This window comes from Tachyglossus aculeatus, chromosome 1, assembly GCF_015852505.1.
Source record: "Tachyglossus aculeatus isolate mTacAcu1 chromosome 1, mTacAcu1.pri, whole genome shotgun sequence".
Classification (NCBI taxonomy): domain Eukaryota; kingdom Metazoa; phylum Chordata; class Mammalia; order Monotremata; family Tachyglossidae; genus Tachyglossus; species Tachyglossus aculeatus.
The window spans coordinates 9,928,761-9,944,521 of NC_052066.1; the positions used below are offsets into that span (position 1 = coordinate 9,928,761).

The 15,761-nt window shown below is 43.9% G+C and overlaps 1 protein-coding gene across 1 annotated transcript in view; it reads right to left on the minus strand.

Annotated features, from left to right (window-relative positions):
• VIL1 (villin 1) overlaps positions 1 to 15,761 on the minus strand; it is a 94,130-nt gene that overhangs the window by 15,655 nt on the left and 62,714 nt on the right. The window contains exons 17-18 of the mRNA XM_038744255.1: positions 9,946 to 10,014; positions 7,107 to 7,247 (exon numbers count right to left, since the gene is read on the minus strand). Of these exons, the coding sequence (XP_038600183.1) occupies positions 7,107 to 7,247; positions 9,946 to 10,014 (210 nt within the window). The remainder of the gene's footprint in view (positions 1 to 7,106; positions 7,248 to 9,945; positions 10,015 to 15,761) is intronic.

Sequence of the window (15,761 nt, forward strand, 5' to 3'; positions counted from 1 at the left end):
TTCTTGGAGGAGGTATAACTTTCAGTAGGGCTTTGAAGATGGGGAGAGGTTATACTTCCAAGCGTTTAGTACAGTGCTCTGGATATAGTAAGCGCTCAATAAATACCATTGATTGATTAATTGAAGTGTTTAGTACAGCACTCTGCACCCAGGAAATGCTCAATAAAGACTGACAGTCAATGAACAGACCAATAGGGAAAAAAAGAAGTAAATCAGGGAAGGCTTCTTGGAGGAGATATAACTTTCAGTAGGGCTTTGAAGATGGGGAGAGGTTATACTTCTAAGCGTTTAGTACAGTGCTCTGCATATAGTAAGCGCTCAATAAATACCACTGATTGATTAATTGAAGTGTTTAGTACAGCACTCTGCACCCAGGAAATGCTCAATAAATACTGACAGTCAATGAACAGACCAATAGGGAAAAAAAGAGGTAAATCAGGGAAGGCTTCTTGGAGGAGATATAACTTTCAGTAGGGCTTTGAAGATGGGGAGAGGTTATACTTCTAAGCGTTTAGTACAGTGCTCTGCATATAGTAAGCGCTCAAGAAATACCATTGATTGATTAATTGAAGTGTTTAGTACAGCACTCTGCACCCAGGAAATGCTCAGTAAATACTGACAATGAACAGACCAAAAGGGAAAAAAAGAGGTAAATCAGGGAAGGCTTCTTGGAGGAGGTATAACTTTCAGTAGGGCTTTGAAGATGAGGAGAGGTTATACTTCTAAGCGTTTAGTACAGTGCTCTGCATATAGTAAGCGCTCAATAAATACCATTGATTGATTAATTGAAGTGTTTAGTACAGCACTCTGCACCCAGGAAATGCTCAATAAATACTGACAGTCAATGAACAGACCAACAGAGAAGCAGCATGGCTCAGTGGAAAGAGCCCGGGCTTTGGAGTCCGAGGTCATGGGTTCGAATCCCGACTCTGCCACATGTCTGCTGTGTGATCTTGGGCAAGTCACTTAACTTCTCTGGGCCTCAGTTACCTCATCTGTAAAATGGGGATTAAGACTGTGAGCCCCCCGTGGGACAACCTGATCACCCTGTATCCTCCCCAGCGCTTAGAACAGTGCTTTGCACATAGTAAGCGCTTAACAAATGCCAATTATTATTATTATTATTAATAGAGAAAAAAAGAGGTAAATCAGGGAAGGCTTCTTGGAGGAGGTATAACTTTCAGTAGAGCTTTGAAGATGGGGAGAGGGAGAGGTTATACTTCTAAGTGTTTAGTACAGTGCTCTGCATATAGTAAGCACTCGATGAATGCCATTAATTGATGAATTGAAGCATTTAATACAGTGCCTGCGCACAGGAAATGCTCAATAAATACCATTGATTGGGGAAAAAAAGGTAAGTCCGGGAAGGCTTCTTGGAGGAGAAATGACTTTCAGTAGGGCTTTGAAGATGGGGAGAGGTTATACTTCCAAGCGCTTAGTACAGTGCTCTGCACATAGTAAGTGCTCAATAAATACCGTTGATTAATTGAAGTGTTTAGTGCCGCGCTTCGCACACAGTAAACACTCAATAAATGCCATTGACTGGTAGGTGAAAAAGGGGTAAGTCACGGAAGGCTTCTCGGAGCAGGTACGATTTTCAGTAGGGCCTTGAAGATGGGAAGAGTGGACGCGCTCCCAAGCGCTTAGTACAGTGCCCTGCACATATAGCGCTTAATAAATGCCATTGATTGATGGATTGAGATGAGGTAAGGTTTCTTATTGATACCCGGCTCCGCCCCTTGTCAGCTGTGTGACTTTGGGCAAGTCACTTCACTTCTCTGGGCCTCAGTTACCTCATCTGTAAAATGGGGATGAAGACGGTGAGCCCCCCCGTGGGACAACCTGATCACCTTGTAACCTCCCCAGTGCTTAGAACAGTGCTTTGCACATAATAAGTGCTTAATAAATGCCATCATCATCATTATTATTATTATTAGAGGCTTAGAACAGTGCTTGGCACATAGTAAGCGCTAAACAAATACCACCATTATAGTACCATCATCATAATACCGTCATTATAGAGAAGCAATGTGGCTTAGGGGAAAGAGCCTGGGCTCGGGAGTCAGAGGTCATGGGTTCAAATCCCGCCTCCGCCACTTGTCAGCTGTGTGACTTAGGGCAAATCACTTAACTTCTCTGGGCATCAGTTCCCTCATCTGTAAAATGGGGATTAAGACTGTGAGCCCCCCGTGGGACAACCTGATCACCTTGTATCCTTCACAGCACGAGAACAGTTTTTGCACATAGTAAGTGCTTAACAAATACCCAAATAATAATAATAATAATAATAATAATTACTACTACTATTATTATTATTATTATTATTATGGAGGTCTCCAGTGAGGTAGAAGCAGAGTGGCTTAGTGGCAAGATCCCGGGCTTGGGAGTCAGAGGTCGTGGGTTCTAATCCCAGCTCTGCCTCTTGTCAGCTGTGCGACTTTAGGCAAGTCACTTCACTTCTCTGAGCCTCAGTTACCTCATCTGTAAAATGGGGATGAAGACTGTGAGCCCCCCCGTGGGTCAACCTGATCAACTTGTAACCTCCCCAGCGCTTAGAACAGTGCTTTGCACATAGTAAGCGCTTAATAAATGCCATTATTATTATTATTATTATTATTCTCTGGGACTCAGTTCCCTCATCTGTTAAATGGGGATGAAGACTGTGAGCCCCACGTAGGACAACTTGACTTACCTCGTGTCTACCCCAGCGCTTAGAACAGTGCTTGGCACGTAGTAAGCGCTTAACAAATTCCACCATTATAGTACTATCATCATAATACCATCATTATAGAGAAGCAGCGTGGCTTAGTGAAAAGAGCCTGGGCTCAAGAGTCAGAGGTCATAGGTTCAAATGCTGCCTCCGCCACTTGTAAGCTGTGTGACTTAGGGCAAATCACTTAACTTCTCTGTGCCTCAGTTCCCTCATCTGAAAAATGGGGATTAAGACTGTGAGCCCCCTGTGGGACAACCTGATCACCTTGTATCCTCCCCAGCACTTAGAATAGTGCTTTGCACATAGTAAGCGCTTAACAAATACCAAAATTATTACTATTATTATTATTATTATGGAGGTCGCCAGCGGGGTAGAAGCAGGGTGTCTTAGTGGCAAGATCCCGAGCTTGGGAGTCAGAGGTCGTGGGTTCTAATCCCGGCTCTGCCACTTGTCAGCTGTGTGACTTTAGGCAAGTCACTTCACTTCTCTGGGCCTCAGTTCCCTCATCTTTAAAATGGGGATGAAGCCTGTGAGCCCCACGTGGAACAACTTGATTACCTCGTGTCTACCCCAGTGCTCAGAACAGTGCTTGGCACATAGCGCTTAATAAATGCCATCATCATTATTATTATTATTATTATCTCATCTGTAAAATGGGGATGAAGACTATGAGCCCCACGTGGGACACCCTGATCACTTGTATCTACCCCAGGGCTTAGAACAGTGCTTGGCACATAGTAAGCACTTAACAAATGCCATCATCATCATTATTATTATTACCTCATCTGTAAAATGGGGATGAAGACTATGAGCCCCATGTGGGACACCCTGATGACCTTGTTTCTACCCCAGGGCTTAGAACAGTGCTTGGCACATAGTAAGCGCTTAACAAATGCCATCATCATCATTATTATTATTATTACCTCATCTGTAAAATGGGGATGAAGACTATGAGCCCCACGTGGTACACCCTGATGACCTTGTATCCACCCCAGTGCTTAGAACAGTGCTTGGCACATAGTAAGTGCTTAACAAATGCCATCATCATCATCATTATTATTATTATTATTATTACCTCATCTGTAAAATGGGGATGAAGACTATGAGCCCCACGTGGGACACGCTGATGACCTTGTATCCACCCCAGGGCTTAGAAAAGTGCTTGGCACATAGTAAGCGCTTAACAAATGCCATCATCATCATTATTATTATTATTACCTCATCTGTAAAATGGGGATGAAGACTATGAGCCCCACATGGGACACCCTGATGACCTTGTATCCACCCCAGTGCTTAGAACAGTGCTTGGCACATAGTAAGTGCTTAACAAATGCCATCATCATTATTATTATTATTACCTCATCTGTAAAATGGGGATGAAGACTATGAGCCCCACGTGGGACACCCTGATGACCTTGTTTCTACCCCAGTGCTTAGAACAGTGCTTGGCACATAGTAAACGCTTAACAAATGCCATCATCATCATTAGTATTATTATTACCTCATCTGTAAAATGGGGATGAAGACTATGAGCCCCACGTGGGACACCCTGATGACTTTTTTATTTATTTTACTTGTACATATCTATTCTATTTATTTTATTTTGTTAATATGTTTGGTTTTGTTCTCTGACTCCCCTTCTAGACTGTGAGCCCACTGTTGGGTAGGGACCGTCTCTAGATGTTGCCAACTTGTACTTCCCAAGTGCTTAGTACAGTGCTCTGCACACAGTAAGTGCTCAATAAATACGATTGATTGATTGATTGATTGATCGATTGATTGATCATGTATCCACCCCAGGGCTTAGAACAGTGCTTGGCACATAGTAAGCGCTTAACAAATGCCATCATCATTATTATTATTACCTCATCTGTAAAATGGGGATGAAGACTGTGAGCCCCACGTGGGACACCCTGATGACCTTGTATCCACCCCAGTGCTTAGAACAGTGCTTGGCACATAGTAAGCGCTTAACAAATGCCATCATTATCATTATTATTATTACCTCATCTGTAAAATGGGGATGAAGACTATGAGCCCCACGTGGGACACCCTGATGACTATTTATTTTACTTGTACATATCTATTCTATTTATTTCATTTTGTTAATATGTTTTGTTTTGTTGCCTGTCTCCCCCTTCTAGAGTGTGAACCCACTGTTGGGTAGGGACCGTCCCTAGATGTTGCCAACTTGGACTTCCCAAGCGCTTAGTACAGTGCTCTGCACACAGTAAATGCTCAATTAATATGATTGATTGATTGATTGACCTTGTATCTACCCCAGGGCTCAGAACAGTGCTTGGCACATAGTAAGCGCTTAACAAATGCCATCATCATCATTATTATTATTATTACCTCATCTGTAAAATGAGGATGAAGACTATGAGCCCCATGTGGGACCCCCTGATGACCTTGTATCCACCCCAGGGCTTAGAACAGTGCTTGGCACATAGTAAGCGCTTAAGAAATGCCATCATCATTATTATTATTATTACCTCATCCGTAAAATGGGGGTGAAGACTATGAGCCCCACGTGGGACCCCCAGATGACCTTGTATCCACCCCAGTGTTTAGAACAGTGCTTGGCATATAGTAAGCGCTTAACAAATGCCATCATCATTATTATTATTATTACCTCATCCGTAAAATGGGGGTGAAGACTATGAGCCCCACGTGGGACACCCTGATGACCTTGTATCCACCCCAGTGCTTAGAACAGTGCTTGGCACATAGTAAGCGCTTAACAAATGCCATCATCATCATTATTATTATTATTACCTCATCTGTAAAATGGGGATGAAGACTATGAGCCCCATGTGGGACACTCTGATGACCTTGTATCCACCCCAATGCTTAGAAAAGTGCTTGGCACATAGTAAGCGCTTAACAAATGCCATCATCATTATTATTATTATTACCTCATCTGTAAAATGGGGATGAAGCCTATGAGCCCCATGTGGGACACCCTGATGACCTTGTATCCACCCCAGTGCTTAGAAAAGTGCTTGGCACATAGTAAGTGCTTAACAAATGCCATCATCATCATTATTATTATTAACCTCATCTGTAAAATGGGGATGAAGACTATGAGCCCCACGTGGGACCCCCTGATGACCTTGTATCTACCCCAGGGCTTAGAACAGTGCTTGGCACATACTAAGCGCTTAACAAATGCCATCATCATCATTATTATTATTACCTCATCCGTAAAATGGGGGTGAAGACTATGAGCCCCACGTGGGACCCCCAGATGACCTTGTATCCACCCCAGTGTTTAGAACAGTGCTTGGCATATAGTAAGCGCTTAACAAATGCCATCATCATTATTATTATTATTACCTCATCTGTAAAATGGGGATGAAGACTATGAGCCCCACGTGGGACCCCCTGATGACCTTGTATCGACCCCAGTGCTTAGAACAGTGCTTGGCACATAGCGCTTAACAAATGCCATCATTATTATTATTATTATTATTACCTCATCTGTAAAATGGGGATGAAGACTATGAGCCCCATGTGGGACACCCTGATGACCTTGTATCCACCCCAGTGCTTAGAACATAGTAAGCACTTAACAAACGCCATCATCATTATTATTATCATTACCTCATCTGTAAAATGGTGATGAAGACTATGAGCCCCACGTGGGACCCCCTGATGACCTTGTATCCATCCCAGTGCTTAGAACAGTGCTTGGCACATAGTAAGCGCTTAACAAATGCCATCATCATCATTATTATCATTATTACCTCATCTGTAAAATGGGGATGAAGACTATGAGCCCCACGTGGGACACCCTGATGACCTTGTATCTACCCCAGGACTTAGAACAGTGCTTGGCACATAGTAAGTGCTTAACAAATGCCATCATCATTATTATTATCATTACCTCATCTGTAAAATGGTGATGAAGACTATGAGCCCCACGTGGGACCCCCTGATGACCTTGTATCCATCCCAGTGCTTAGAACAGTGCTTGGCACATAGTAAGCGCTTAACAAATGCCATCATCATCATTATTATCATTATTACCTCATCTGTAAAATGGGGATGAAGACTATGAGCCCCACGTGGGACACCCTGATGACCTTGTATCTACCCCAGGACTTAGAACAGTGCTTGGCACATAGTAAGTGCTTAACAAATGCCATCATCATTATTATTATTATTACCTCATCTGTAAAATGGGGGTGAAGACTATGAGCCCCACGTGGGACACCCTGATGACCTTGTATCCACCCCAGTGCTTAGAACAGTGCTTGGCACATAGTAAGCGCTTAACAAATACCGTAATTATTATTATTATTATTATCCAAGGTAAACCGATGGGGCGGGGGGTGGGTGGGAAGGGGGAAGGTCTTCCCCTCCCATCCCTCTGCCCTCCTGTCCTCACCTCCTTCTTGGTGGGATCGACGCCATCGGGGAGCTGGTCCACGGGCTGGTTGGCCAGCTGCTCCAGGGGGAAGCGGGGCAGGGGGCCGCAGTTGAAACTGGTGTTGGCGTTGAAGATCTCTTGCTTGGTGCTGATGATCTCCTGAGGGACAGTCAATCAATCGATCAATCAATCGTATTTATTGAGCGCTTACTGTGTGCAGAGCACTGTACTAAGCGCTTGGGAAGTACAAGTTGGCAACATATAGAGATGATCCCTACAGAGCGGAGGCCGGTGCCAGTGGAATGCCCTCCCTCCTCCCCCCTGCCAAACCAGCTCTCTTCCTCCCTTCAAAGCCCTACTGAGAGCTCACCTCCTCCAGGAGGCCTTCCCACACTCAGCCCCCTTTTTCCTCTCCTCCTCCCCATCCCCCCGACCCTACTCCTTCCCCTCCCCACCTATATATATGTTTGTCCCGATTTATTACTCTATTTATTTTACTTGTACATATGTACTATTCTATTTATTTTGTTAACGATATGCATTTAGCTTTACTTCTAGTCATTCTGATGACTTGACACCCGTCCACATGTTTTGTTTTGTTGTCTGTCTCCCCATTCTAGACTGGGAGCCCGTTTTTGGGTAGGACCGTCTCTATATGTTGCCAACTTGGACTTCCCAAGCACTTAGTCCAGTGCTCTGCACACAGTAAGTGCTCAATAAATGCGATTGAATGAGTGAATAATAATGATGGTATTTGTTAAGCACTCAATATATACGATTGAATGAATGTGCAAAGCACCGTTCTAAGCACTGGGGGGTTACAAGGTGATCAGGTTGTCCCACGTGGGGCTCACAGTCTTCATCCCCATTTTACAGATGAGATAACTGGGGCCCAGAGAAGTTAAGCGACTTGTCCAAAGTCACACAGCTGACAAGTGGCAAAGGCAGGATTTGAACCCATGACCTCTGACTCCAAAGCCCGTACTCTTTTCACTGAGCCACGCTGCTTCTCCCCCTTCTAATCAATCAATCAATCATATTTATTGAGCACTTACTGTGTGCAGAGCACTGGACTAAGCGCTTGGGAAGTACAAGCTGGCAACATATAGAGACAGTCCCTACCCAACAGTGGGCTCACAGTCTAGAAGGGGGAGACAGAGAACAAAACCAAACATACTAACAAAATAAAATGAATAGAATAAATAAAATGAATAGAATAGACATGTACAAGTAAAATAAATAGAGTAATAAATATGTACAAACATATATATGTATATACATACATAAATATATGTACATATACATACGTAGACTGTGAGCCCATTGTTGGGTAGGGACCGTCTCTATAAGTTGCCGACTTGTACTTCCCAAGCGCTTAGTCCAGTGCTCTGCCCACAGTAAGCGCTCAATAAATATGATTGAATGAATGAATGAATGAATGAATGAATGGAAACCCCCTTCCCTCCCCCCATCCAGCAGGCCTAGGCCTGGGGGGCATTTGGGGGGCCCACCGGGACAGGCTGCATCCACAGCTGCAGTGCTTGGCACATAGAGTGCTTTGCACATAGTAAGCGCTTAACAAATACCATTATTATTATTATTAGTAGTAGTAGTAGTAGTAGTAGTAGTAGTAGTAGTAGTAGTAGTAGTAGTAGTAGTATAGTAAGCACTTGGCAAATACCACTATTATTATTATCGTTATTATAGCAGGCCGGTGGGGGTGGGATGACTCAGCCCGGAGAACACAGGTGGAAGCAGCGTGGCTCAGTGGAAAGAGCCCAGGCCTGGGAATAATAATAATAATAATAATAATAATAATAATAATAGCATTTGTTAAGCACTTACTATATGCAAAGCACTGTTCTAAGCTCTGGGGAAGTTACAAGGTGACCAGGTTGTCCCATGGGGGGGCTCACAGTTTTAATCTCCATTTTACAGATGCGGTAACTGAGGCACAGAGAAGTTAAGGGGAGGAGTCAGAAGGTCATGGGTTCTAATTCTGACTCTGCCACTCATCTACTGTGTGACCTCGGGCAAGTCCCTTCACTTCTCTGCGCCTCAGTTCCCTCCTCTTCAAAATGGGGGTGAAGACTGTAAGCCCCACGTGGGACAGGGACTGTACCCAACCCGATTAGCTCAAATCCATTCATTCATTCATTCATTCAATCGTATTTATTGAGCGCTTACTGTGTGCAGAGCACTGTACTGAGCGCTTGGGAAGGACAAGTTGGCAACATATAGAGACGGTCCCTACCCAACAGTGGGCTCACAGTCTAGAAGGGGGAGACAAAGAACAAAACAAAACATATTAGCAGAATAAAATAAATAGAATAAATATGTACAAGTAAAATAAATAAATATCCACCCCAGCGCTTAGTACGGTGCCTGGCACAGAGCAAGCGCTTAACAAATACCATAGTACAAATCAATCAATCAATCAATCGTATTTATTGAGCGCTTACTGTGTGCAGAGCACTGTACTAAGCGCTTGGGAAGTCCAAATTGGCAACATATAGAGACAGCCCCTACCCAACAGTGGGCTCACAGTCTAAAAGGGGGAAACAGACAACAAAACCAAACAACTGTGAACCCCATGTGGGACAACCCGGTTACCTTGTATCTACCCCAGTGCTTAGAACAGTGCTTGGCACATAGTAAGCACTTAACAAATACCATTATTATAATTATAATTATTATGCAATTATTATTGTTGTTATACTCACAGCCGTGATCTGACTCAGGTCGCAATACCATCATTATTATTATTACAATTATATTATAATTATATAGTTTTTATTATTGTCATTTTATATTATAATTTTTATACAATTATCATTATTATTATTATAATACTTACAGCCGCGATCTGACTCAGGTTGCCCATGTTTCCCAATTCCGCCTTCTGGTCCTCGTAGGATTTGGAGCTCTGTGTACGATACATTCATTCGGTCACATTTATTGAGCGCTTACTGTGTGGGACCACTCTACTGAGTGCCTCCCAAGCGCTTAGTCCAGTGCTCTGCACATAGTAAGCGTTCAATAAATACGATTGCATGAGTGAATGAACAATAAACACACATGTTCCCTGCCCACAGTGGTCTTCAACGGTCGGGGTTGGGGATGGTGAGGGGGCCGGCTAGTGGGACGGCCCGGGTTTAGGCGGGAGGAGAGGAACCAGGGCCCAGGATGGGTGGGAAATCAATCAATCAATCAATCAATCGTATTTATTGAGCGCTTACTGTGTGCAGAGCACTGTACTAAGCACTTGGGAAGTACAAGCTGGCAACATATAGAGACGGTCCCTACCCAACAGTGGGCTCACAGGGAAAGGTGGGACAACCTGATCACCTTGTAAACTCCCCAGCACTTAGAACAGTGCTTTGCACATAGTAAGCACTTAATAAATGCCATTATTATTATTATTATTATTATGAGGTAGAGAGGGAGCTCGCTGTGGCCGCGGCAGTGACTGTGAACTCGGAGGCACGAGGAGCCAGATATTCTGCTCCTCCAGCTACAAGAGTCCGGCCGAGCTGGGGTTCGGTCTTCGCGTTGTCTTCAGGTTTTGTCGCTTCTCTCATTCATTCTATCGTATTTATTGAGCGCTTGCTGTATGCAGAGCAATCAATCAATCAATCAATCGTATTTACAGCACCTGTATATATGTTTGTACATATTTATTACTCTATTTATTTTACTTGTACATATCTATTCTATTTATTTTATTTTGTTAGTATGTTTGGTTTTGTTCTCTGTCTCCCCCTTTTAGACTGTGAGCCCACTGTTGGGTAGGGACTGTCTCTATATGTTGCCAATTTGTACTTCCCAAGCGCTTAGTACAGTGCTCTGCACATAGTAAGCGCTCAATAAATACGATTAATGATGATGATTTATTTCACTTGTACATATCTATTCTATTTATTTTATTTTGTTAGTATGTTTGGTTTTGTTCTCTGTCTCCCCCTTTTAGACTGTGAGCCCACTGTTGGGTAGGGACTGTCTCTATATGTTACCAACTTGTACTTCCCAAGCGCTTAGTACAGTGCTCTGCACATAGTAAGCGCTCAATAAATACGATTGATGATGATGATTTATTTTACTTGTACATATCTATTCTATTTATTTTATTTTGTTAGTATGTTTGGTTTTGTTCTCTGTCTCCCCCTTTTAGACTGTGAGCCCACTGTTGGGTAGGGACTGTCTCTAGATGTTGCCAATTTGTACTTCCCTAAGCGCTTAGTACAGTGCTCTGCACATAGTAAGCGCTCAATAAATACGATTGATGATGATGATGATTGAGCGCTTACTGTATGCAGAGCACTGTACTAAGCGCTTGGGAAGGACAATTCAGCAACAAAGAGAGACCCTCCCTGTCCACAGCGGGCTTACAGTCTAGAAGGGGGGAGACAGACAGGAAAACCTGTAACAGGCATCATTCATCCATTCTATTGTATTTATTGAGCGCTTACTGTGTGCAGAGCACTGTACTAAGCGCTTGGGAAGTACAAGCTGGCAACATATAGAGACGGTCCCTACCCAACAGTGGGCTCACAGGGAAAGGTGGGACAACCTGATCACCTTGTAAACTCCCCAGCGCTTAGAACAGTGCTTTGCACATAGTAAGCACTTAATAAATGCCATTATTATTATTATTATTATTATTATGAGGTAGAGAGGGAGCTCGCTGTGGCCGCGGCAGTGACTGTGAACTCTGAGGCACGAGGAGCCAGATATTCTGCTCCTCCAGCTACAAGAGTCCGGCCGAGCTGGGGTTCGGTCTTCGCGTTGTCTTCAGGTTTTGTCGCTTCTCTCATTCATTCTATCGTATTTATTGAGCGCTTGCTGTACGCAGAGCAATCAATCAATCAATCAATCGTATTTACAGCACCTGTATATATGTATATATGTTTGTACATATTTATTACTCTATTTATTTTACTTGTACATATCTATTCTATTTATTTTATTTTGTTAGTATGTTTGGTTTTGTTCTCTGTCTCCCCCTTTTAGACTGTGAGCCCGCTGTTGGGTAGGGACTGTCTCTATATGTTGCCAATTTGTACTTCCCAAGCGCTTAGTACAGTGCTCTGCACATAGTAAGCGCTCAATAAATACGATTGATGATGATGATTTATTTCACTTGTACATATCTATTCTATTTATTTTATTTTGTTAGTATGTTTGGTTTTTGTTCTCTGTCTCCCCCTTTTAGACTGTGAGCCCACTGTTGGGTAGGGACTGTCTCTATATGTTACCAACTTGTACTTCCCAAGCGCTTAGTACAGTGCTCTGCACATAGTAAGCGCTCAATAAATACGATTGATGATGATGATTTATTTTACTTGTACATATCTATTCTATTTATTTTATTTTGTTAGTATGTTTGGTTTTGTTCTCTGTCTCCCCCTTTTAGACTGTGAGCCCACTGTTGGGTAGGGACTGTCTCTAGATGTTGCCAATTTGTACTTCCCTAAGCGCTTAGTACAGTGCTCTGCACATAGTAAGCGCTCAATAAATACGATTGATGATGATGATGATTGAGCGCTTACTGTATGCAGAGCACTGTACTAAGCGCTTGGGAAGGACAATTCAGCAACAAAGAGAGACCCTCCCTGCCCACAGCAGGCTCATAGCCTAGAAGTGGGGAGACAGACAGGAAAACCTGTAACAGGCATCATTCATTCATTCTATTGTATTTATTGAGCGCTTACTGTGTGCAGAGCACTGGACTAAGCGCTTGGGAAGGATAATTCAGCAACCTTTTGTGCCCGTCCCCGTGCCCTCTTCCCCTTCATATTTTCAGATTCAGGGCCCACTGGAGGGCAGGAACCCGGTTGATATTCCCACCTTTGTATTCTCGCCCAGTGCTTAGCCCAGTGCTCTGCACAGAGTAAGTGCTCAAATAACATTATCTCTCCTGATTCTGAGTTCATTCATTTATTCATTCATTCAATCAGCATGGCTCAGTGGAAAGAGGCCGGGCTTTGGAGTCAGAGGCCATGGGTTCAAATCCCGGCTCCACCAATTGTCAGCTGTGTGACTTTGGGCAAGCCACTTCATTTCTCTGGGCCTCAGTTCCCTCATCTGGAAAATGGGGATGAAGACTGTGAGCCCCCCGTGGGACAACCTGATCACCTTGTAACCTCTCCAGCACTTAGAACAGTGCTTTGCACATAGTAAGCGCTTAAGAAATGCCATTATTATTATTATTATTATCATATTTATTGAGCATTTACTATTAATTCATTCATTCATTCAATCGCATTTATTGAGCGCTTACTGTGTGCAGAGCACTGGACTAAGCGCTTGGAAAGTACAATTCTGCAACCGATAGTATGTGCAGAGCACTGGACTAAGCGCTTGGAAAGTACAATTCGGCAACAGAGACAATCCCTACCCAACAATGGGCTCACAGTCTAGAAGGGTATTTATTGAGCACTTACTGTGTGCAAAGCACTGTACTAAGCGCTTGGAAAGTACAATTCGGCAACAGGTAGAGACAATCCCTACCCAACAATGGGCTCACAGTCTAGAAGGGTATTTATTGAGTGCTTACTATGTGCAGAGCACTGTACCAAGGCTCACAATCTAGAAGGGTATTTATTGAGTGCTTACTGTGTGCTGAGCACTGTACTAAGCGCTTGGAAAGTACAATTCAGCAATAGATAGAGACAATCCCTACCCAACAATGGGCTCACAGTCTAGAAGGGTATTTATTTAGTGCTTACTGTGTGCAGAGCACTGTACTAAGCGCTTGGAAAGTACAATTCAGCAACAGATAGAGACAATCCCTACCCAGCAATGGACTCACAGTCTAGAAGGGTATTTACTGAGTGCTTACTGTGTGCAGAGCACTGTATTAAGGCTCACAGTCTAGAAGGGTATTTATTGAGCGCTTACTGTGTGCAGAGCACTGTACTAAGCGCTTGGGAAGTCCAAGTTGGCAACATATAGAGACAATCCCTACCCAACAATGGGCTCACAGTCTAGAAGGGTATTTATTGAGCGCTTACTGTGTGCAGAGCACTGTACTAAGCGCTTGGAAAGTACAATTCGGCAACAGATAGAGACAATCCCTACCCAACAACGGGCTCACAGTCTAAAAGGGGGAGATAGACAACAAAACTACACAAGTTGTTGAGGGAGCTGGGGGCAGCCTCCCCAGTGCTCAGCGCTTAGCACAGTGCTTGACACATAGTGAGCACTTAACAAATACCATCATTAGGATTATTCCCTAAAGCCAATCTGGGGCTTTCCCTGGACGGGGGCTGAAGAAGTCAATCGTATTTATTGAGCGCTTACTGTGTGCAGGGCTCTGTACTAAGCGTTTGGGACAGTACGATGTAACAATCGAACAGACACATTCCTTGCCCACAAGGAGCTTCCAGTCTAGAGGGGGAGACAGGCATGAATAGAAATTAATAAATTATGGTTATGGACATAAGTGATGGGGGGTAGGGAGGGGGGGATGATTAAAGGGAGTAAGTGAAGGTGACGCAGAAGAGAGTGGAAGAAGAGGAAAGGAGGGCCTAGTAGCTGGCTGCCCCTGAACAGAGGAGGCTTAGCGCTTAGTACAGTGTTTTGCACAAAGTAAGTGCTCTTCTTGACTTACTGAGCCTGTTGTTGGGTAGGGACCGTCTCTAGATGTTGCCAACTTGTCCTTCCCAAGAGCTTAGTCCAGTGCTCTGCACACAGTAAGCGCTCAATCGATTGATTGAATGAATGAGAAGCAGCATGGCCCAGTGGAAAGAGCAGAGGCTTCGGAGTCAGAGGTGATGGGTTCGAATCCCGGCTCCACCAATTGTCAAGTCACTTAACTTCTCTGTGCCTCAGTTGCTCAGTGGAAAGACCACGGGCTTTGGAGTCAGAGGTCAGGGGTTCAAATCCCGGCTCCACCAAATTGTCAGCTGCGTGACTTTGGGCAAGTCACTTCACTTCTCTGGGCCTCAGTTACCTCATTTGTAAAATGGGGATTAAGACTGTGAGCCTCTCGTGGGACAACCTGATCACCTTGTAACCTCCCCAGCACTTAGAACAGTGCTTTGCACATAGTAAGTGCTTAATAAATGCCACTATTATTATTCCCCCTTCTAGACTGTGAGCCCACTGTTGGGTAGGGACCGTCTCTATATGTTGCCAACTTGTACTTCCCAAGCGCTTAGTCCAGTGCTCTGCACACAGTAAGCGCTCAATAAATACGATTGATTGATTGATTGAATGAATGAATAAATACGATTGAGTGAATGAATGAATAAATATGATTGAATGAATGGAGGAGACACCCTCTGAAGGGGGGAGGGGGGGAAGGGGTTTCCTGGATGATGATGGAGAGGATCCCTGGTGTCTCCCCCTTCTACACTGTGAGCCCACTGTTGGGTAGAGACCGTCTCTATATGTTGCCAACTTGGACTTCCCAAGCGCTTAGTACAGTGCTCTGCACACTGTAAGTGCTCAATAAATACGATTGATTGATTGATTGATTGATTGTTGGTGGTGGGGTGTTCTGCAGTGTGTGGAGGAGAGAATATGTCTGTTTATTGTTCTACTGTCCTCTCCCAAGCGTTTAGTACAGTGCTCTGCACACAGTAAGCCCTCAGTAAATATGACTGATTGATTGATTGAGAACGGGTCACCTGTTTTTGTCCCTTAGGACTCACCCTTTCCCCATGCTTC